Below are 24,914 nucleotides of genomic sequence, written 5' to 3'. Positions count from 1 at the left end.
AGTTTAGGATACCTCTGATATATGCATTTTCCAGAATATTACATTGTCATTATTGTGTCTAACCTTATAGGTATGAGAATCAGTTAAATTGAGCTCAAAGCTAAGAAAGTGATGAATAATGATCATTAAAAGTAGTCAGCTGTCAGCTATCTATTGGAGCGTTTCTGATTAGCTGAGATCTCAAATGCCTTTAATGTATGTGTTAGTTTAGCTCGTGGCTATATTGTTGTTAAAAAATATCAAGTAGGGTATCAAATTTAATTTGTCACATTACTTACAAGCCCTTAACCAACAATGCAGTTCAAGAAATATAGTTAATAAAATATTTACTAAATAAACTAAAGTAAAAAATAAATCAAATCAATCAAAAAGTAACACAAAACATTTCCATAACAATATTGAGGCTAAATACAGGGGGTAACGGTACCGAGTCAATGTGTGTGGGTACAGGTTAGTCAAGGTAATTTGTAAAGTGACTATTCATAGAAAATAAACAGAGAGTAGCAGCAGTGTAAAACAAAGGGGGGGTGGGGGGGGTCAATGTAAATAGTCCGGGTGGCCATTTGATTAGTTGTTCAGCATTCTTATGGCTTCGGGGTAGAAGCTGTTAAGGAGTCTTTTTGTCCTAGACTTGGCGCTCCGGTACCGCTTATGACTTGGGTGACTGGAGTATTTGACCATTTTTTATGATCCTTTGACATTATTCCATTACCCTGTTCTTATTGACCCTGAGCTTAGAAACGTTTCATTAGCCACACAGGAGATGGGTGAAGATGACTTTTTGACTCTTTCTCTCGCTTTCCCTTTCTCCCTCTCTCTCTCTCCTCCCCCTCTCCCTCTCTCACTCTCACTCCCTCCCCAGCCCTCTCAGACAGTGTGTGTGTGGCAGTGAAAGAGGAGAGGCAGGAGGGTCAGTGGGCCCAGAGAGGCCTGGTGTGTGTGCGCTGCCAGAGGAAGGGCTCCCCCGTGGACTTCCTGTCTGACTGCCTTCACTGCAGCGAGCGCTGTCTGCAGCAGGACCAGCAAGAGTGAGTGGGCTGGGAAGGCCTAGAGATGTATTAGGTCCAGGGGGTCTGGTCTGGTCCTAACTGCAGTGTCTGCCTGATGCTGTGGGGAAATATTATGCTACTTTCTGGTAGTTGAACTGGTGTTTATTGCGGTTTTGAGGTTATTCCTTTTGTAATAACTTTCCCTTATGTACAGTACACTGAAATAATAGCGGTGACAGACTCACATAGTCAATGTTGATATCATACACTGATGCCAAATTATCATGTTCAAACTATTTTGAAACACCAATATAGATAAAAAAATGTTTTACTGGTATCATATTTTCTCTTTCTCAATTTGCTCATATGAACAACTATAAACATCCTTCATATGCTTAAAAAAATCAATGAGTCTCCCTCCTAAAATGTTTTTGGGGCCAGCCATCCTATGCAGAGTGGAAGCCAGGAATAATCGATCAGTTAGTTAATGTAAAGACTAGTGGTGATGCTAATGCATGCTCTGAGCTGGAGAGAGAGAGAGCCAGTGCTGCATTGCCGTGGGCCCCATGTATCCATTGTCTTATAGGAGGAGAAGCTGCCAACAGAACGTTACATCTTAAAGTGGTATTCCCTCTGTGGATTTACTACTGCCATGGCAACAGAGAAAGGAAAATACTGCCTATGCATCCTATAATAAATAGTTAATTACACGTAATTAGAAACATTTTGAGTTAGATTACAATAAAAAAAAAAAAAATGGGGGATTTTACCCATTTATAGCTGATGATGATACGATTATTCATAGGCAGCCGTCACCAGGAATAAGTCAATGTAGGCGCAATGCGTTATGAATATGAAATACATGTGGTCCTCATTTACATTTTTGACTTCAATTATTTACCATGAATGAACACTGTTTTGTGCTGGTCATACTTTAGATATTTTGACAGAAAAATTTGCCAGTTGAGTTGTTACTGAAACTATAGTTTTTATGTTCTTTCCACTGCAGTGAGCTGAAGCTGAAGAAAGAGGTGTCTAAGAGCAATGGGGAGGTGGTGGGTATCAGCTGTAAGTGGCCTCTGCAGCAGTACAAGGAGAGCCTAGCTGACAAGATGAGCACCACAGAGGTCCTGCCTGAGGACCATGATGAGGACTATGTCAGTATTACTTTATACTCTAAGGAATATTGGATTTTTAGTTTTTTACCAATGTTGTTATCCGGAATTCTTATCCATGCCCCCCCCCCCCCTCACTTTTACAGACATTGTGTACCTACTAAATCACTCCCAACATTTTAAGACATTTACTGATATTTCTTGATATTTCATCACATTTTGTAGATATTGCTTATGTGATTTAAAGACGCTATAGACAAATAGTTCCAGAGCTCTCAGTCTGTACATTTTTTGCATCACTCCAGATTGCACAAGATTGTGAGGGATGATACATTAGCCTTGCATGTCTTTTATTGCCGAGGTGTCGTAACTCATACGAAATTAATACCTCTCACAAAATTCTGTGACCTGATTGGTGCTGAAAACTCGCTGATAGTCTCTGATTTATCATTAATGTTTCAAAATGGAAACATTTCAATGTATACACAAATTCAGAATGATTTCCATACTACCTCATAAACACTGTCCTGATTGCAAGCACCATCATATCACATTGCTCTAGTCTATACTGTATTTGTGAGTATTCTTAGTCTTATTAGAATGTTCCTGAGTATTATAGTGTTCTAGTGTGTAAATCCTGCTGTTTGTGCATCAAACAGGAGGAGAAAGACAGCAGGAAGACGACGCGTGGCGCTCCGCGAGGCAGGAGGAAGCGGAGGGGGGATGCAGCCCTGCTGAGACACAGTAAGTAGAAACAGGCAGTGGAAGGGACACCTGTGAGGTGTGTGTCCCAAATGGCACCCTATTCCCTATGTAGTGCACTATGGGGCCTGATCAAAGGTAGAGCACTATATAGAGGATCGGGTGCCATTTGGGACTGTCTCTTGGGACAGAATCTTCTCACTATTTCCAAATCACTATATTCATATAATCACTGCCATTGCACACACACAAACTGTATGTAATTTAATTTATTGCTTGTTACAATCAAATCATTATTTATGGCAGCTGTTCCATATGGAGGGAAGAAGAAGTCTTGGTGTTGGGCCTCCTATCTGGAGCAGGACAAAGCCATCGCTGCCCCCACTAAACTGTTCAAAGAGGTGAGCTATCATACCCCCCAGGCCTGTCTAGAATTGGTTATTAACTGAGGTCTAACCCATTATCATTCTCTGTTTCCTTCGAGTCATTCTAATCGTTCTCCTATTTCTCCTTTACAGCTTGTTATGCAGCGTTTATATGCAATTTCACAACAAGGCCTACATTGTGTCCTGCATGTTTAGAATTCATTTATTCAACTCATTAATCATATTATTATTTTCCTACAGCAACATTGTTAAGTTCATTATTTATTCTACATAAGTCTGGGAATATGTATTTTAAACTAATTATGTCCCATTTTCCTTTCAGCACCAGGCCTTCCCCCAGAGTAAGAATGGATTCCGGGTGGGGATGAGGCTGGAGGGTGTAGACCCAGAACATCCCTCCATGTACTGTGTGCTCACTGTAGCTGAGGTAACCTCTCACCTCGACTCATCATCGCTGCCCTCTCAGAGGAGTCTAAACTCATGGCATGGATATCTTCAGCTTTGGGATGATCTGAAGCAAAGTCTGCATTGTCATTGTTCTTGTTCCAGTGCATAGCAATAAATGTGTTCACTAACATGTACTGTATGTGTTGCTATGCAATGGCATTTAGCAAATTACAGTATTTATACGACCATAAATGCTTGTTTGGTTTTGAATTTTTACTTTTCTATTTTGGCATCATGTGCACGTCTGGTCAGTATGCTGCTACTTCAAACACAGGATGACCATGTTCGGTATGAAGATGCTTAATGCTTCTTCCATGTTTAGGTTTCAGGACACCGAATACGGCTTCACTTTGACAAGAACTTGGACTGCTATGACTTCTGGGTGAATTCCAACTCTGCAGACATCCACCCTGTGGGATGGTGTGAGAAAACGGGACACAAGCTGCACCCCCCCAAAGGTAAGAGACATGCTACCTTTGACAGATATCCACCTGGAGAAGATAATAACGTATGGATTGCTTGTCATTTTGGATGGGATATTTTCAAACTGTTACTTTAGCACTTCCTCATCTTCTTCTCATTACTATTTCCTTCCTGCTGTATTTGATTTATTGCTCACCAGATTTAATTTGAGCCAGTTTGCTTCAACAGGAAATCTGAATTATTATTATGTGGATTATTATAATTAGTGGCTATTTTTGTAGGGGTTGATACATTTTTTGTAAGGGAAAATCAAGTCTGACATTTCAAAGTAGAAATGACAAACTTCAGAATTTTTTACCTCAAATACACTACACGTTTTAAATGTCTTGCATTGCAGGAAAGTTCTCCTGCAACAGGGTGATCAAATTATAATCCTACATCTGTATGTGAGACTAGTCATTCAGGGATGGTTACAGTGGGTATACTTTGACAAGCAGGTGTGTAAGCAGGTTACCCATGGCAACATGAAAACTGGAAAACAGTTCTAAACTATTTTGAAAACACAAAGAACACAAAGATTTTATTTATATGACTTTTATGTATGATTACTAGCATACTTGAAATTTAACCAGCGATATTTAATAAGGAGTAAAATAATTTCCCCCCAGTTCTTTATGGAAACGTGAGTATAATCCTTGTCATTTCTCTATGGATGGACAGGTATGAAGGATGAGGAGTTCGGCTGGTCGTCATACATCAAGCAGAGCAAAGCCCAGGCAGCTCCCAAGGCCCTATTTGAGAATCAGAACACGGTAAGAGAAGCCTACAGACCTAGATTAGGCCGGGGACACACAGATGCATGAACACAAATGAAATCGACATACATCATTGTCCATTTTTGACCGTCAGAAGTACAACTCAAGTAAACTATTTTCGGGACGAGTTCGGACGAGTTGCATTCATTTTTTGCCAATCATCTCCGTTGTCATTCATCCGGCAACAGATGACTCCCATTTTAAAAGCATTTGCTCCATCCGAAATTCTCTGACACAAAATCTCAATGTGTCCACTTTCATATAGCTTTAGTAGTAGTGTTTTACCACCACTAGGTAAAACTGTTTAGTTAAGACTACACATCATTCATTGAAGTACAGTACTTGACATCAGCCCATTCAACATAGATTTGACGCAGATGCATGTGCAGTTTAAAGGGTTTAAAGTACAGGTGTGGTTTTCTACAGCAGGAAAATAATCCTGCAGCAACAGGAAATGTGGATTATAATTAATTGACCTTTTTTGTAGGGGTTGACACATTTTTTCATAAGTCTGACATTTCTAAGTGGAAATTACAAACTTCAGAAGCCTTCAGAATACACTACAAGTTTAAAATGTCCTGCATTGCACGAAAGTTATCCTGCAACAGGGTGATCAAATTAAGATCCTATATCTGTAGGGTTATGGATGAAGTAACTTTTACCTCTGAGTAACTGTCCTATGTATATTTTCCAGACTGTCACCCCTTTAGGATTCAGAATTGGGATGAAGCTGGAGGCCATTGACAAGAAGAACCCCTCCTTCATCTGTGTTGCCACAGTAACAGACATGGTGGACAGTCGATTCCTGGTGCACTTTGATAACTGGGATGAGAGCTATGACTTCTGGTAATGTCTAACTTTGTGATTACATTTGCTTCAGTACTCAAAATCAAAGCACTGTATCATCACCAGCAGTGATTTGTGTTAACTGATGCCGTATCATAATCATATTGCTTAGGAGTCTGTGTTGGTTTAGCTTGTTGCAGAATTGGGCACTAGATGGTGCTAGATTATTATAACAGAAGGTTTGTGTCTGGGAGGAGAAAATCATTGCCTCTTACCAAAGTGTTTGTTATTCATATTTTACACAAGCAAACATGCTACATCACTTGAATCTGCATTATTGCTTTCAGATTTGGAAGACAAAAATGTCTGTACCATGAATTAATATTTTGACACTGGCACGCATATCACTTTTCTCACAATTATTTAGTCTTATTTCTTTCTCCCTTTTATTGGTTTCTTATTGCATTTGTTTGGCTCTCACAATTCTTAATGCTTCCGTTTCCCCCCTCAGTTTTCATCACTCCAACCCTTGTTGATTGTCACCATTGTGTGGCTTTTTCTGACTGAGAACTGCGTGTGTGGTTACAGTCGTTACTGTCGATTCGTGCCCACTCTGAACTCTCCCAGCTGTGGATTTAGATTGCCAGCCAGGAGGAAGTCTCGATCTGCACGATGCAGGAGCTTGTATTGGTTGAATTATGGATGATCGTCGTCAATAAATGTCAAGGAGGAGAAGAGTTAGAGAAAGAGTAGAGCACAGAGCGGCTAAGGTAGGAGCAGACTCATCCAGGAAGATGACTTTCTCACACGTGGTGTCACTACGTATCACATCAGCCAGTCACAGCCAGTCACAGGCAACTCCAACATCACAGCTCGGGCCAGAGAGCAGCTAAACCACTCCACTCTGCTCCATCCTGGCCTGGCCAGAGAGTAGGACACTAGGGGGGAGTGCGGCGATACAGATTTTTTTGGTTTCCTGTGCTGAAGACGTCTATAAATCGGTCTACTAATACAGGACTAGTAAAAGCCCATTGCACTACTGAGATTATTCCACACTGGCACACCACAATAGGGATTGGCTTTACAGTGTGTTGAGTACATGGTGAAATAGTAAACAGTTTAACTCTCCAAAGATATTTCAGTAACAGCCTATTGGACAAGTAAGGAGGGTTGCAATATACTAAACAGATTTGCAAGCCCCTTGCAATTTAACCAGCAATGCCGATGCAATAACGGCATCATAACAGTATTAATACCTGTAGTTGCACCTAAACAATGCTACTCATCAGGTCAATGATGTGCCCTCCATCATTCAGTGATGGGTGAATGTTGTCCTACTGATGTTTGTTGTGCAGAGAGGTATTCGTAGGAAGCTGTGAGAGAAGTGTCCTTTCTCACTCTGACTGTCCCGATACATCAAAGTGTATGTTGCATAAGATGCCATCATGGCTAAATGCACGCCACAGTGGGTCAGACTCTGTCACATTGTCAGTTGATCTATTCCTCTGTCTGTATTCTCAGTCATTAACATGATCCTTATTCAATCACTCATAACAGTGAGGATTCATATCATAAACTTCATGTCTTAACAGTTTATGGAGACAGGGGGAAAGGGTAAGGGGGACACCTAGTCAGTTGCACAACTGAATGCTTTCCACATTTATCCCAACCTTTCAGTTTCTGGCCGAATGGCAGGTAGCCTAGTGGTTATGAGTGTTAGGCCAGTAACCGAAAGGTCACTGGCCTAACAGCGTTTTTAAAAATCTGCTGTTCTGCCCTTGAGCAAGGTAGTTAACCCCCAACAACTGCTCCTCGTGTGCTGATGACGTCGATTAAGGCGGCCCACTGCACCTCTCTGATTCAGAGGGGTTTGATTGAATGTGGAAGACACATTTCGCTTGAATGCATTCAGTTGTGCAACTGACTAGATATTCCCTTTCCCTCTTAATGGCTAGGCTAACTGCCGTCAAGGCATTAGGAAAGGGGGACATTTGACATTGGTGAGCTGATGGCATTTTTACCACTGTCCTTCTCCTGCTCTTCTGTAGGTGTGATGCAACCAGTCCCTACATCCACCCAGTGGGCTGGTGTCAAGACAACAACAGGATTCTCACGACCCCTCCAGGTGACATACTAACTCCTGTCAATCATTATTGTCACTATTTGTCCTGTAATGATGACTGACCATACAGTTATACACGGAACCCAAACCGGCTGTGCGCGTGAGCCATCTTGCATACATTTATTTTGTCCCCCTACACCAAACGCGATCACGACACGCAGGTTAAACCGGCTGCACACGCAGCCGCAGCCAAACCGGAGCCGGTTTGGGTTCCGTGTTAGAGTAAAAAAACACATGAAATGTTTCCAAACAGATGATCTGATCTATAAATTATGTTATTCCACTGTGGAGTAGGCAGATGGTTTCGAGTACCAGAAAGCACAAGGGACTTTACCTGCCCGCCCACACACTACATAATATAGCATATAGTAATAACATCCTCAATCTGGATCAATCTTTTTCCTTGCTCTAGGTTACCCCAGTGTCAAGGATTTCTCCTGGGGAAAGTATCTGGAGGAGACCAACTCATCACCGGCCCCTGCCAGGGCTTTCAAAGGGGTGAGGCTGTCTCTCTCTATCTTCGGCCCGTAAGACGATGTGGCAGCCCCCCCATCCACATCCAAACACAATTTACTAGAGTAGCCTAGCTGGCTGTCTGCCTGCTGCAGAGTGACATATGACATGCGGCCTCACACCCCCCTCTCCCTCTACAGAAACCTCCCCACACCTTCCTGCCACTCATGAAGCTGGAGACGGTGGACAAGAGGAACCCCATGCTTGTCAGAGTGGCCACCGTGGTAGACACTGAGGACCACAGGATCCAAGTGAGAATATATCTATCACTCTCTATCTACTGTAAACCTCTCCTTAGGACGCGCACCCAGCCCTTCCATGTGTTTGATCTATTCTAGAGCTTGCACACCTGATTCAACTTGTCAACTAATCATCAAGCCAATGAGTAGGTGAATCAGGAGAGCTAGTTCAGGGCTAAAACTAAATAGTGAAATGTCTGGGGGTCCCCAAGGAGAGCTTTGAGACACAATGATCTACCTGACTCCTGTCACTGTGTCTATCATTATCTATCTGTGTCTATCTGACCCCTGTGTCTACCGGTATCTACAGTATCTGCACTCCACACTGGATTCATTCAAAATGGCAGTGTCACTCAGCTGTAGCAACACTTCTATCTGTGTCAATAACTAGGAATGCTCCCTTCCTCCTATCACTAGTTTGTAGCTCAGACCAGGAGATGAGTTTCACCAGGTGTTGTGTGTGGTTCAGTTCAGCTGTACAGGAGGATTAGCCATTACATCACTCATCTGCACTGTGAACTACAGTATGTCACTTTTTAGATTTGAAAGAGTATAATCTTAGATTAGAGAATTATATGCCTAATCCGAGTCCTGTATAGCGCCTATATTTCAAAATTTCCCTGGAAAAAATGTCAAGGAATTTCACATAGAAAGTTGGAAGGAAATTAAAGTGTCCTGCATATGGCAAATAAGTGAAATGCACTGATGTACTGCATTGGGAATGAATCGAAAAATGATTAAAGTCCCTGGCATTGTCACATCCCATTGTCCCAGTACGTTTTTTAATGTAATTTGTTATATTTAACTAGGCAAGTCAGTTAAGAACAAATTCTTATTTACAATGACGGCCTACTCCGGCCAAACCCAGACGACGCTGGGCCAATTGTGTGCCGCCCTATGGGACTCCTAATCACGGCTGGATGTGATACAGCCTGGATCCGAACTAGGTACTATAGTGACGCCTCTTGCACTGAGATGCAGTGCCTTAGACCGCTCGGGAACCCGAGTGGTGTCAAATGAACATCTGCCTGACTTTCTCCGTGAGATAATTTTGAGGAGCACTAAGCTTCACGTTCCATGAACTCTGATGTGAACAGTAGTTTAGTGCCAGTGGCCAGCCGGCTGGGGAGTCATGAGGCGATTGCATTGTGTTGGGACATTAGTGCAGGACAGGTATCTATCCGCAGAGGGCAGTAGTGTCACCTCCCCCTTCTCTCATCCCTCTCTCCTCTTCTCTAACCTGCTGCTCCTGCCGATGGGCCATAGAGTAGTCTTTCTTTCCCCTGCTTTCCCCTTTCCCCTACAGTATGTCAATGCCTTTACCTCAGCCTTACTTATGTCTATACTGTTCAGTCATCTCAGTCTAAACCCTTCTGTCCATTGAGAAAAAATAACCCTTCATAGCATATCTCCACTCTATACAGTCCCTCAGGTTTCTAAAGTCCTAACCCCTACCTGTCCACCTACTGGAAGATTACCCTGATTCATTCTCTGATTCATTCTCAGTATACATATTTTTTCAAATCACGCGAGACAAAACATTTATTTTTATTTGGAATTGTAAACCAGATAAAATGAAACCGGCATATTTATAAAACGAACATGAGTTTGGAAGGTTAAAACTATTCAATTTTAAGGCATTAAACCTCTCTCTTACAGCCTCCATTAGTCAAAAATGATATCTAAATCCAACTGGTTACCAAGAGAGGCCCATCCTATGCTTAAGAGTGGGCTCTTTGCCTTTTTGCAGATTAAAACCATACATTTTCGGTTTATTGACAATGGATCCCTGTTTAAGTATCCTCCTTTTTAAATTAAGCCATAAAGAGTTTGCTACAATTTCAATTTCATCCTCCAGGAAAGGCAGATCAAATATTACAGCAAATAATATGGCTAAACTCCACTGTACTGATAGAGAAAACAACCATTTTCTTGGAAAATATTTACAAGAAGGGTATAATATTTATAAAGGATATTGTCAACAAGAACGGTAAAATGATGTCACACAAGCAACTACCCCCCCCCCCCCCCCCCCCCCCCCCCTTTCCCCCTGGATTCACCTGGTCAGTCTATGTCATGGAAAGAGCAGGCATTAATTTCAATTTAAGCTATTATATAAAATCCTTGCTACAAAAAGAATACTCAATATATGGGGCATTGAACAGTCAGCATTGTGCAGACTCTGCCACGAGGAAACAGAATCAATAGAACATGTTGTTTTCTGGTACTGTCCATTGGCAGCTCGCTTTTGGAGGAATGGATGTTATGCCAGGAATGGTTGTTATGTCATAATATCAGGGTTCAGATGGGCCTGCAAACTGTATTGTTAGGGGATCTGAAAAAACACGATCAGTCAATGTGAAATATCATTACACTCTTCTGTAAAGTATTTATTTTTAGGGCAATATCGTCAGAAATGTTACAAATAGGGAGGTTCAGGACCCTCATAACACATCACAGTCAAGTGGAGGGATGGATGTATTGCAAAAGGAAATAACAAAATGGTATTATACTGGGAAAGATGGGTTAGACTGTGGACATTGGAGGGTCGGAGTTAATATCACAATGAATGGTGGATTTACCCGCTGTGGGTGAACATTCAGAACTTGCAGAATGTGGAAATTAGGAATAGATGTATAATTGTTTAACTACATGTACCGTACATGTGAGCGAAAATAGCTGTAAGTTGAAGTAGAAGTATTGTTATCAGTTAGTTTACTCCAGTCAGGAGAGGGGTGATACGGTTGGGGAAGATACAGAAGTAAGGGGAATTAGAAATGATGCAAACAGTTCAATTGATAGAACCCAGACCTATCAACAACATTAAAGCTGATCTACCTCCCCCCACACTCACACACAAATATATTAAATACATCCTAACCCCTAAACTGTACTCTACTTTCACTCCTCCATTTATATACAAGCCTTTAGATGTGATCTGGACTGACTTTTATCTTCCATTCCACCACCACCATTCCAAGGCAGTGTTCTCTAAATCTCCTTGCATCCCCATCACTCACACACAAACCAACACTACATGCATTTCATGCTCTGATTGTCCTTCAACAATCACATGCGTTATCTTTACTGCTTCCCCTTCTCCAGTTCCTCTGTAAACCATCACTTGCTTCATATTTCATGTTGTCTTCAACTGTAAAATAGTAATGCGGGTGTTCAGCCAGGGAGGGAAGAAGGCTGTAGACTAGGACGGTCTGCCCTTCCACAACTCCCTGGTGTGCTCCTGTCTCCTCTTGTTTGCCCCACATTGTGAAGCACACTCTCATTGTCAGGAGTGTGAATCAGAATGGAGGGAGAGATAGTGATCAACTAGGCTGTGTGTGCCTCACAGATAGCAGGGCTAGCCAGCTGTAAGAGGCAGCGCCAGGGGCTTCAGTCGGAGACAATACTTGTCAGGTAGACTGGCGCAATCAGTATTTCTGCTTCTTACCTCCAAGACATGCTCTTATCATGTCTACCATGGTTTTGACAAGCTCTTTTCCCCACATTTCTATATTTAGCTATTTTACTGTGACTGTTTGTCCTTGGTTTGTGTGTTCCTTTAGATCCATTTTGATGGCTGGACGGATGAGTATGACTACTGGGTGGACACAGACAGTCCAGACATCCACCCTGCGGGCTGGTGTGCTAAGACTGGCCACCCCCTCCAGCCCCCGATCAGTGAGTGGCTTTATGACTCATCCTAATCTATTCATGTCCAGCTCCCTGCCTCAGTTCAAGACCTACGGTTCATAGAAGACACACTTAGAGCCAGGCCTCCATTGATGCTGTTTTTTCTCATCCCATTCCATCATAAATGGCGTAATATGCTTTCCCTGAAAAGACGGTTCCATCTTTGCATTGTTTTAATCTGATCTGCCGTCATTATATTTAAGAAGTAGTTGAAGCCTTGTTTGTGAAAATAATTGCTCAAAATAACTCAAGATGTTTGATGACTCCTGAGTCCTGACTCTCTCTCTGGTCAATATCCTGTATTTTACCCAGAGGATGCTGGGAGCAGAACAATGAACTTCCCTCTGCCTCCCCTTCCCCTTCCTGATCATTTCTCCCTGTGTAATGGTGTCCATGGAAACGTGGAGTGGAGAAGTCGATGCTGCCGTCATATTTCAGAGTACAGAGCTGGTTTCTCAGAGAGAGAGCTACTGCTTCACATGGCAGCTCACTCGTGTCAAAAGGACAGATCCAGGGAAATATCTGCTTTTTCTCTACCTGTATGGCTCTCATTAGTACCAACTCCTTGTGAGGTTGACACCTACTCCTTGTGACTCTGAGGCTATCCTAATATGGACACTGTACTGCACATTAGCATTACATGAATCCAATAGATTTTGTCACATTATTCTCGGATGGTTTGCCTGAAGTCATGTTGTGAATAATGTCTCACTAGGTACAGTACAAGTCAAACGTTTGGACACACCTACTCATTCAATGATTTTTCTTTATTTTTACTATTTTATACATTGTAAAATAATATTGAAGACATCAAAACTATGAAATAACACATATGGAATCATGTAGTAACTAGAAAAAGTGTTAAACAAATCTATATATTTGATATTTTAGATTCTTCAAAGTAGCCACCCTTGGACTTGATGACAGCTTTGCACACTCTTGGCATTCTCTCAACCAGCTTTACCTGGACTGTTTTGTCCAAAAGTCTTGAAGAAATTCTCACATATGCTGAGCACTTTTTGGCTGCTTTTCTTTCACGCTGCGGTCCAACTCATCCCAAACCATCTCAATTGGGTTGAGGTCAGGTGATTGTGGAGACCAGTTCATCTGATGCAGCACTACATCACTCTCCTTCTTGGTCAAATAGCCCTTACACAGCCTGGAGGTCCTGTGATAGTCCCACTAAGCGCAAACCAGATGGGATGGCGTATTCCTGCAGAATGCTGTGGTAGCCATGCTGGTTAAGTGTGCTTTGAAATCTAAATAAATCAATGACAGTATCACCAGCAAAGCACCCCCACACATCACACCTCTTCCTCCATGCTTCACAGTGGGAAGTACACATGCGGAGATCATCTGTTCACCTACTTTGCGTCTCACAAAGACACAGTGGTTGGAACCAAAAATCTAAAATTTGGACTCATCAGACCAAAGCATAGATTTCCACCGGTCTAATGTCCATTGCTTGTTTTTCTTGGCCCAAGCAAATCTCTTATTATTATTGGTGTCCTGATTCACACAGTCTCCTCTGAACAGTTGATGTTGAGATGTGTTTGTCACTTGAACTCTGTGAAGCATTTATTTGGGCTGCAATTTCTGAGGCTGGTAACTAATGAACTTATCCTCTGCAGCAGAGGTAACTCTGGGTCTTCCTTTCCTGTGGCGGTCCTCATGAGATCTAGTTTCATCATAGCGCTTGATGGTTTTTGCAACTGCACTTGAAGAAACTTTCAAAGTTCTTGACATTTTCAGGATTGACTAAACGTCATGTCTTAAAGTAATGATGGACTGTCATTTCTCTTTGCTTATTTGAGCTGTTCTTGCCATAATATGGACTTGGTTATTTACCAAATAGGGCTATCTGCTGTATACCACCCATACCTTGTCAAAACACAACTGATTGGCTCAAACGCATTAAGAAGGAAATAAATTCCACAAATTCACTTTTAACAAGGCACACCTGTTAATTGAAATGCATTCCAGGTGACTGCCTCGTGAAACTGGTTGTGAACATGCCAAGAGTGTGCAAAGCTGTCATTAAGGCAAAAGGTGGCTACTTTTTTTTTTTTTTTCTACAATATATTTAGATTTGTTTAACACTTTTTTGCTTACTACATGATTCCATATGTGTTATTTCATAGTTTTGATGTCTTGACTATTATTCTGAAATGTAGAAAATAGGAAAAATAAAGAAAAACCCTTGAATGTAGGTAGGTGTGTCCAAACGTTTGACTGTAGATCCGAATGTAATATCTCCCCCTCTCCTCATCCCCAGGTCCACAGGAGCTGTTTGAGTCGTCAGGGCAGGGCGGATGTCCCACCCCAGGGTGTAAAGGTGTGGGCCACATCAAAGGAGCCCGCTACTCTGGCCACCACAGGTGCTCTCTCTCTCTCACAGCACTCAATCTGGCTGGCCAGGATTAAAACTACCATCTACTGGAAACTGAAACTTATAGGGCTCCCGAGCGGTCTAAGGCAATGCATCTCAGTGCTAGAGGCGTCACTACAGACCCTGGTTCGATTCCAGGCTGTATCACATCCGGCCGTAATTGGGAGTTGCATAGGGTGGCGCACAACTGGCCCAGCGTCGTCCGGGGTAGGGTTTAGCCGGGGTAGGCCGTTATTGTAAATAATAATTTGTTCTTAACTGATTTGCCAAGTTAAATAAAAAAAAAAATTATAATACAAATAACAAAAACAGGCTTCATATCACTACAGGCTGGTGAATGGTCAAACTGGGTCTTCTTGCTCATTGATCAACCGGTTACATGTATTAGCCGATATTGTAGCATAGACGTCCGTAATGCAAAAGACACCCAATATGTGCCTACAGCAGATGTGTTAGGTCTGGATGTCAACAGTATTGGTATTGTACATGATCCACACGTACCTGTATGCCCCTGAGGTGAGGCTGTATATAGGCTGTATAATTGGCTGTGTGGAGCTAGAAGCACAGCCGTGTAAGCGCATGAGTGTCACTCTCTCCCATCAGTATTCATCACCATTCTTTCCCTTTTCTCCGAAGAAACCACATCTCCACTCTCCATACACCTACAATGATGCATCTGCATCAGCTGGCATTCTTACAGCATATACCCCTCCAGGTGTAGTATATCTACTAATGTGAGCAGAAAAATATTTGCAGAAAAGGCAATATGACTCTGACGTTTAAGTCCTACATTATATAGTTACCTGAGGTCATAGATACTGCTGTAGAGTCACTTTTTAATGGGGACACTGTACCATGGTTCAGTATCTGTAATGTAAGCTGATTAACCTTGGAGTCGGAGTACATAATGTCGTTTATTAAAATGTATATATGGAATGAAGGGCGCTTTATCAGTATTTGTGGGCTAACCTGGCATATTAAACAGGTAGCGCCACAGCTAGCTATGGACAGAAATAATGGGAAAGATCCTCTTTTTTTTTTTTTTTATTGTGAATGTGGCCAGGGGGGAATGAGAGAGGGATTAGAGGAGAATGAGAAAAACGCTTTAATTTCTCTTCTCTCGTCAGTCAGTGGTCGCAGTTACTCAACCATCCATACCCCCATGTATATGCAAATATGTTGTTTATATATTTCCTTTTTAGTGGAGTTAAAGTATGTTTCCCCCAAAGTTAATGAGAAGTTGTACATTACACAGGTGGGAGGTGATAATGCACTGTAATGAAGTAGTCACAGTCTGCACACTGCTATTGTCTGCAGCAAATGTAATGCTTCCAAATTGAGATTCATCACCCTGGAATTAATTACGTCAACCCCAGCGACTCAGAATTCTTTGGTTTGCTGCAGTGACTATTGAGAAGTACTTGGAACTGTGTAAACTCACATGTTTTATGGCAACATCATCTTTTGCCCGATTAGACAGGAAAGAGAGTCTGTGACACGCTCTCAGTGTGAGACAACTTCCTTATTCTCATTATTTATTATTGCTTTTATTGATTCGGTCCCCAAGAACATTGATGTGTGAAATCCTATCTTGTCTGACGGTGACATATGTTATTAATACCTTATTAAGTTATAATGAAGTCCTATTATGAAGTTGTTATTACACAAAGTCCTTTTTCTTAAATCAGTCATTTGTAATAATATATATGCTCTGATTTGCAGTGCGGTGGGATGCCCATACTCTGACATCAACATCAACAAGGACTCAGTGCTGCCAGACCGTCTGAGTGGTGAGATGCCAGGGTCAGGAGGACTGGGCCGACCCCGACGGGCAGAACCCAACCCAGACAACCACCCAGCTCTAGCTCTCAATGCAGAGTAAGGACCAATTAGTAACCAGAACACGCTCAGAATGCTCTTAACTAATCAACATTCTCAGACATTCCCAGACAGACTGAGACAATGTTGTAGGGTGGAAAATATATAATTCCTGAGTTTGGCTGAAACTATCATCGTGTAGCTTCGTATTTTGAAATATAACTGAATTTCCAGATTCCTTCAAGCATTTTAGCAGCTTAACACCCAAATAAGTGTGAACAGCCCTCATCTATTTCTGTCTGAAGTGACTCAACATTCTAAACAGTTCCCCACCAGCCATGGCTCTCTTATTATGGATGTTCTTTCTGCACAACTTAAAAGCAATTCCTCTCTCTGACAACTTCTTAGCAAGCACTTAAGCGCCAACACAAATCACCTGGAAAAGCCTGGCAGGGGTGAGATGGCTGGCAGCGGCATGGCGAAACCCGCCGGCACAGAGCCCAAGAGGAGGTGAGTGGCCCTTACAATGCATGTGAATAGCCCTGCTCTCCGGAATGGCTGCCAGACCTGGCATTAAATCTGATGGTGGAGTGGTGTGTGACTGTACTGTGTTATTACTGCCTGCCTGCTTTCCTGCTTTCCTGTTGGACTCTTGATAGGACTGTGAGGACCTGTGAGGACCCGATTTGCTAGTCACGTAACAGGTTGTTACTAGCTTGTGAATTTCTGATGTTTGCGTGAAATCTGCGAGACATGACTCGATCTTCACTTCTCCCAAGCCTGTTGGGGAGTTGCAGTGATGAGACAAGATTGTGATTGGATAGCAATTGGATATCACAAAATTGGGGATAAAAAGGCAGTGAAATAAAATACAAAATAAAAATACCCCCCCCAATTGTTTTTTATATGGTTATATTATGTAAGAATAATGGTGCAACACTAATAAATATAATAATATTTTATAACAAATGTGCGTTCTTACGCGTTGGATAGCGGTCACTGTCCGCGGTTCTGAAACATAATCTTCAGTTTGCCGTTGAATTGGTGCCTTTCCCTGTACAGTACCAGTCAAATGTTTGGACACACCTACTCATTCACTTTTCTGGTTACTACATGATTCCATATGTGTTATTTCATAGTTTTGATGTCTTCACTATTATTCTACAATGTAGAAAATAGTTTTAAAAAATAAACTGGAATGTGTGTCCAAACTTTTGACTGGTACTGTATGTTGCTTCTATATGTGCATAAAAGCAAAGTTAACCAGCATATTGGTGTTGAGAACACCAATCCTCACTCAACCACAAACTGTAGGATAAAGCAATTTCACAAATGTGCTGTTTTTAATCTTTGCTATGCTGTAATTAAGGCTTTTTCCCCATTAGAACAGACTGGTATTACTTTTAAATTATTTAGTGTTGTTTACACCGTTCCAAACATTGTGATCTAACAACACCTGTTTGTCACACATAATATGCACGCAGCCTTGTATAACCAGCACTGAGCTGTAGGCCTAAGAGTGCTTCCTGTTTATTCTTAATACCGTAACCTTCTTAGGCCTATATTTCAATATATAGGCTACTGCAGGGGTTCCCTAACTTTTTTGGCCCACAACCCCTTTTGATATCTGAAAATATTCGCAACCCCAACCACGTGAATTTTTTTATATATAATTAACTTTTTTATTTGGGGCTATGCCAGTCAACATTATAACAGTATTTCTGATGGTCTATTCAACTCAGCCTCACGTTAAAATTATGTGATGGTATGACAGTCAATTGCAAATTAGTCTGACATAATGTATCTTATCTCACCACCACTAATCGCTGCCTGCACCTGCCAGCATCACTACTCTGGACGGTTCTGATTTAGAATATGTGGACAACTACAAATACCTAGGTGTCTGGTTAGACTGTAAACTCTCCTTCCATACTCACATAAAACATCTCCAATCCAAAGTTAAATCTAGAATCGGCTTCCTATTTCGCAACAAAGAATCCTTCACTCATGCTGCCAAACATACCCTCGTAAAACTGACCTCTTACCAATCCTCAACTTTGGCAATGTCATTTACAAAATAGCCTCCAACACCCTACTCAACAAATTGGATGCAGTCTATCACAGTGCCATCCGTTTTGTCACCAAAGCCCCATATACTACCCACCACTGCGACCTGTACCCTCTCGTTGGCTGGCCCTCGCTTCATACTCGTCGCCAAACCCACTGGCTCCAGGTCATCTACAAGACCCTGCTAGGTACAGTCCCGCCTTATCTCTGCTCGCTGGTCACCATAGCTGCACCCTCACGTAGCACGTGTTCCAGCAGGTATATCTCACTTATCACCCCCAAAGCCAATTCCTCCTTTGGCCGCCTCTCCTTCCAGTTCTCTGCTGCCAATGACTGGAACGAACTACAAAAATCTCTGAAACTGGAAACACATCTCCCTCACTAGCTTTAAACACCAGCTGTCAGAGCAGCTCACCGATCACTGCACCTATACATAGCCCATCTATAAATAGCCCAAACAACTACCACTTCCCCTACTGTATATATTTATTTATTTTGCTCCTTTGCACCCCAGTATTTCTACTTTGCACACTCATCTACTGTCAAATCTACCATTCCAGTGTTTTAATTGCTATATTGTATTTACTTCGCCACCATGGCCTATTTATTGCCTTTACCTCCCTTATCTCACCTCATTTGCTCACATTGTATATAGACTTATTTTTCTACTGTATTATTGACTGTATGTTTGTTTTACTCCATGTGTAACTCTGTGTTGCTATATGTGTCGAACTGCTTTGCTTTATATTGGCCAGGTTGCAGTAGTAAATGAGAACTTGTTCTCAACTTGCCTACCTGGTTAAATAAAGGTGAAATAAAACACTTATTTTTTTAATTAAAAAATAATGAGATGGGTGAGTTTAGGTGCAATCTTACTGGCAGCAATATCCTTGCCTGTGAAGCCCTTTTTGTGCAAAGCAATGATGACGGCACGTGTTTCCTTGCATGTACTCATGGTTGACAGAGGAAGAACAATGATTCCAAGCACCACCCTCCTTTTGAAGTGTCCAGTCTGTTATTCGAACTCAATCAGCATGACAGAGTGATCTCCAGCCTTGTCCTCGTCAACAATCACACCTGTGTTAACGAGAAAATCACTGACATGATGCCAGCTGGTCCTTTTATGGCAGGGCTGAAATGCAGTGGAAACGTTTTTGGGGGATTCAGTTCATTTGCATGGCAAAGAGGGACTTTGCAATTAATTGCAATTCATCTGATCACTCTTCATAACATTCTGGAGTATATGCAAATTGCCATCATACAAACTGAGGCAGCAGACTTTGTGAAAATGTATATTTGTGTCATTCTCAAAACATTTGGCCACGACTGTATATATGGAAAAATACATGTTTAAAAATTTCGCTCAATCGAACAGACAACTCTTGGTCGACCAAGATTTTAAACTTTTTTTGTCGGGGACAGCCCTATACACTATTGTGCTTGAAAAGCCCAGGAGGGCGAACCTTTCTGAGAAACTAGATCCGGCGTGCCTGGCACCGACGATCATATCATGATCAAAGTTGTTTAGGTCACTAATTTTGCCCATTCTAACGTTCAATCGAACAGTAACTGAATGCTTCGATGCCTGCTTTATATAGCAAGCCATGGCCACGTGACTCACTGTCTGTAGGAGGGATCCATTTTCATGAACGGGTGTGGTGTACCTAATAAACTGTCCAATGAGTGTACACATCTTCCTTCAAGTGACCGATACACAATTGAGGTTATTTGTGCTTTATTCTGGACTTGAGAGTTTAATGTTCATGGGCTAAGATCAGCATCTATCTATTTTCACACAGAGAGCCACACAGAGAGCCGCAGAGTCACGGTAGTAGAATTAAAGATTGCTCTAATTACCAAGCCTCTCTACATCAGCTTCCCCAACCTTTGTCAAACTCATCTGACTAATGCCTGCCCTCCAGTTGCCCTCCTTTCATTATGGTTATTTAAGGACTAGTAGTAAAAATTACTCCTCAAGCATACACTACCAAATCCATCATGCACTGTTTTCGTCAGGTTTAAAGTAATGTATAATTAAATGACATAATGCTGTGTTTCTCTTGTAAAAACACTTTAATGTCATTACCAGCAGGTATTTACACTAATATGCACTCAATCCGATTTCACTATAAATGTACAGTATCTCTACTCCACAAGCATTGCCACAGAGCTGTTGGCCATATGTGGGCAGCTTGATTTGTATAGGCTAACATGAAATTCACCAAAAAACATCACTTTATTCTTAAAATGTTAATTAAAAATGTTGATTGTTAAAATGTTGAGTAATGTTATTTGCGTAGAGAAATTGGTTGTCCAGGGACTGGCACCAAGTTTTATCTCTGTTTTATTCAGGAGTTGGAACCTGCTTTCAGTCCAATGTACAAAACAATTTCTGAAGACATGGAAAAGAGAGGGGACCGAAGGTGTTCGCTAAGTTTAATTTAGAGAGAAGCTCAAGTCATTACCCTGTTATTTATGAATTATCAAGACTCATCAGAGCAGCATGTTGATTGAGTATGACTGAACAATTTTTGGGATTTGGGAGTGATTACAATATACATTACATTTTCACCCCAGGAGTAGTGAAGGTATTAGAACATCTTGGAATGTACTGTGATAATAAATTAAGTAATAACTCAGTATGTCATGAAAAATGTTTTTCCAAATTGTGTGATCCCAGTTCCTGCAAGACTGCCCTGTTTTTGTGTCTCTATTGACCCCCTTCTCTCTCTTCCAGGGTTGGGCGGCCTTGCAAGCAGAAGAAGGTAGAGGAGCTGGTGGAGGACGAGGAGATGAAGAGTGAGGTGCCGTGCATAATTGAAACCAAAGGTACTGAACTGTCTCTAAATAACATTATATTCTTCCCACTGGAGATTTTCTTATGATTAAAATGATATCAAGAGCATCACTGCACAGTGTTTCCCCAATATAGTCTGATCTATCACCTCCCACTCATCTTACCCCGTGCCTTCCTTCACAGTATGAATCAGTAATGTAGATTAATCAAGAATTACATCACTTCCTCTGTCTTTTAAATGTTCATGTCTTTGGCACAGATAATGTTTCTTGTCCTAGCTCCTTTGGTTTCAGTTCATTTATTGAGCGAAATTCCAATATTCACATCCTCTCCACATTAAACCAAACTGCACCGCATACCAAAGCAGTCCTTGTAGTATTGTGTGAACATAACCATTAAGCAATACGAAACCTTAAAGCAATAGGAATGACTCACTCCTTCTACAGTACAGTCTCTGGATTCAGGGTTATTTGTGTGATGTCCCTGTGTCAGAGCATCAAAGGCTCTGCTCTGGTCCTTTGTGTTCTCACTCTTCTGAAGGGATAGAAGGTGTTAGATTCTAAATAACAGAGTAAGAAACTGACGGACACTATAAAAGCTCCAACGAAGTTTATTCACCCAAAGGATCGAACAGCTGAACAGGCAAAGACATATTTCCACCAGTGGTAGAATATATACCACAATTTGGTTGGAATCTCTTCCTTCTCTCTAAACATGACATCTTTATTGCTAGGCGGGAAGTTAAGTGATGCGGGCAATAAACTGACCTGACCTGACTTCGGCCCCCCATTCCTCACTAAGCCACATCTCTCCACCCTTATCAATGCCTGCACACGTGATTGCCCTTCCTTTACTCAATACATTCCAAGCTTAATTGCCTCCACCATATACATTCCTCCTACAGATAACCATTAACTTCTGGTGTAGAAACCAGACTATGGCTCTCAATATTTCAATAGAATACCTGATAATTAACAATATTTTAAGTTTATAGTCAGAACTCATCAAAAGCTAGCAAGCTGGAAGCAAATATTATTTTAATACAAAGACAGACAGAATTAATTTTCGTTAAGGTTGGGCGGTTCAGATTTTCATACCTTCATACCGTTCCTGTACCATACCGTGGTATATGGTATTACCGGCAGTGCACACAAGGGGCGCTACTTTTTTCAAAATCGTTTTTTTACACACAACAAATTTAGGCAGCATTCTCATTTCGACGCCAAACCCACCCCTGGTGTGCGTGGCCAAATAGTTGTATTTCATGTCATCCAACATATGTAGTTTTGAGTTTAGTAAGCGGCATTGGCACTTGGATTGGAACCGGTGCTTTGGTCAGATGACATGAAAATAGAGCTCCTTAACCACGTGTTCCAGTGGTGGGTTTGCTCAGATGACATGAAAATAGAGCTCCTTAACCAAGTGCTCCAGTGGTGGGTTTGCAGTCTATTAGAATGCATGAGCAGAAAAGAAACCTATACCACATACCTACCCCTACCTACTAAATGGTGGTGGATGTTATGGGGCTACTTTTCTTCCATTGGTCCTGGGGCCCTTGTTATGGTTAAGGCATCATCAACTTTACCCAGTACTAGACATTCTAGACAAAAACCTAGTTACCTCTGCCAGGAGGCTGAAACCTGGCTGCAAGTGGATCTTCCAGCAAGAAAATAACCCCAAGCATACATCAAATTACACAAAGAAATGGTTAATTTGACAGAAAATCAACATTTTGCATTGGCCATCTCAGTCTCTGGACTTGAAACTCATTGAAAACCTGTGGTTTAAATTGAAGAGGGCAGTCCATAAGCGCAGACGAAGGATATCAAGGCTTTGGAAGGATTCTGTATGGAGGAATGATATAAGATCCAGTGGTGGCTGCTGATTGGCTGAATACCAGGGGCGCGGGTTCGTTAGAGTTGTCAACAAAGCAGCATGACAAAAATATGATGCCAAGTTTTCGATCTACCGATAGTTTCTTTGAGAAGATATATAAGTGATCTGTGCATTTGAACAACAGCATAAATAGATTTCACTTTTGCATGTAAAAAACCGAATGACAAATGCTGCACATGCTGCCACTGTTTTGAACAGATTAGATTATACTATTTAGAACGAGCAGCCAGCTCACGAACTAACGGGTGCACCTGGGAGAACTCAACAAGCATGCAGATGCAATAAGTGAAAATACATTATCTAACTGGGGATAGCTAGCTAACATGTTACAAAGCATGACGCGTTAGCTAGTTTCATTCTGAAACAACTTAATATTTCTGAGTTAGTCAGATATTAGTTTAGAAAGACTTGAATTTGGAATGGGAGCTAACTAGCTAGCATGCTAGCTATAGCTAGCTAGCTGCTTATCAAAGGTAGATAACTGGTTAATTTGACCCGAAAATTTACCAAACTATTTCTCAATGTTTCTAAAAATGTATTATAGCTGGCTAATTAAATTTGATCATGCTTTGTGATACACCCAGTTTTATGCTGTTTAAGCCCACAAAACATGTCGCCCTGTCACCTGAATACCATGGGGGGAATTGGCCAGCCACTGTCATGCTTTTTTGTCCTACCAGATCCACGATGAGAAGGTTCGAGCTAGTGTATCTCTCTGTCCTTCGACTCTTGTTGGATGTAGATGTCCGGTTTATCAGGTCCCAGACTCCGATGACTGCTATGATTATTTATTTAATTACAATTTGCTTTTAGCTTTAGCGCCATCTGTACCTGATAGAGCAGATCTAATCTCAAGCCGTCTGGTGCAGGAGACTCATTGGGAGGGAGACTAGAGCAGACCCAGCAGTTTTGACTGAGTCCACATTTGAGTGCCCCAGGACGATCCATTTACTTTGTGCTGTTATAATTTATGCTATTCCTGCGATTTCATTGGGCCAGTTCCCTTTCATAGCAAGTGGCTGGTAAAACAATCCAAACAATGTTCGCCGGGCCTATGCACACACGGAGCTGTTGCTGCTGGCAGAATCCCTGAGGGGTAGTGCTGAGCGATTAACCGACATACATTTTTCCCCGGTTTTAAACAACTAATTGACCGACGTTGGTTCAATTTCTTTAATTCCATTTACTTCAGGATTTTTGTGAGCCCAATGCGGCGTTTCGTTAGAGAGAAATTAAATAATTTCCAACTGAAATCAAGGCAAGAATTTTGTGGGATGCTGGGCTTAAGGGAGTTGTAGTTTTCAGTTAAGCAAATATTCAAGCTAGTTCGACAACGACGCCCATTGTTAGGTCCCGGAGACATGAGCATCTCGTCATTATATATACAGTACCAGTCAAAAGTTTGGACACTCCTACTCATTCCTGTAGCAGCCAACAAGTGCTCAGCATATGTGGGAATTCCTTCAAGACTGTTGGAAAAGCATTCCAGGTGACTACCTCATGAAGCTGGTTGAGAGAATGCCCAGAGTGTGCAAAGCTGTCATCAAGGTAAAGGGTGGCTACTTTGAAGAATTTCAAATAAGAAAAAAAACATTTTTGGGGGGGTTAGTACATGATTCCATATGTGTTATTTCATAGTTTTGATGTCTTCACTATTATTCTACAATGTAGAAAATAGTGAAAATAAAGAAAAACCCTTGAATGAGTAGGTGTGTCCAAA

At 41.6% G+C, this 24,914-nt stretch overlaps 1 protein-coding gene across 1 annotated transcript in view; it reads left to right on the top strand.

Moving 5' to 3' along the window:
- l3mbtl3 (L3MBTL histone methyl-lysine binding protein 3) overlaps positions 1-24,914 on the top strand; it is a 34,127-nt gene that overhangs the window by 2,257 nt on the left and 6,956 nt on the right. The window contains 15 exon segments of the mRNA XM_038968094.1: positions 863-1,032; positions 2,009-2,146; positions 2,764-2,848; positions 3,113-3,207; positions 3,515-3,619; positions 3,962-4,097; positions 4,783-4,874; positions 5,572-5,723; positions 7,712-7,788; positions 8,198-8,283; positions 8,439-8,549; positions 12,101-12,215; positions 14,503-14,605; positions 16,339-16,474; positions 21,261-21,305. Coding sequence (XP_038824022.1) covers positions 863-1,032; positions 2,009-2,146; positions 2,764-2,848; positions 3,113-3,207; positions 3,515-3,619; positions 3,962-4,097; positions 4,783-4,874; positions 5,572-5,723; positions 7,712-7,788; positions 8,198-8,283; positions 8,439-8,549; positions 12,101-12,215; positions 14,503-14,605; positions 16,339-16,474; positions 21,261-21,305 — 1,646 coding nt within the window.

This window comes from Salvelinus namaycush, chromosome 29 (genome assembly GCF_016432855.1).
Source record: "Salvelinus namaycush isolate Seneca chromosome 29, SaNama_1.0, whole genome shotgun sequence".
Classification (NCBI taxonomy): Eukaryota; Metazoa; Chordata; class Actinopteri; order Salmoniformes; family Salmonidae; genus Salvelinus; species Salvelinus namaycush.
The sequence above is the reverse complement of the archived record's forward strand: the minus strand, read 5'-3'. Positions and strand labels throughout refer to the sequence as shown.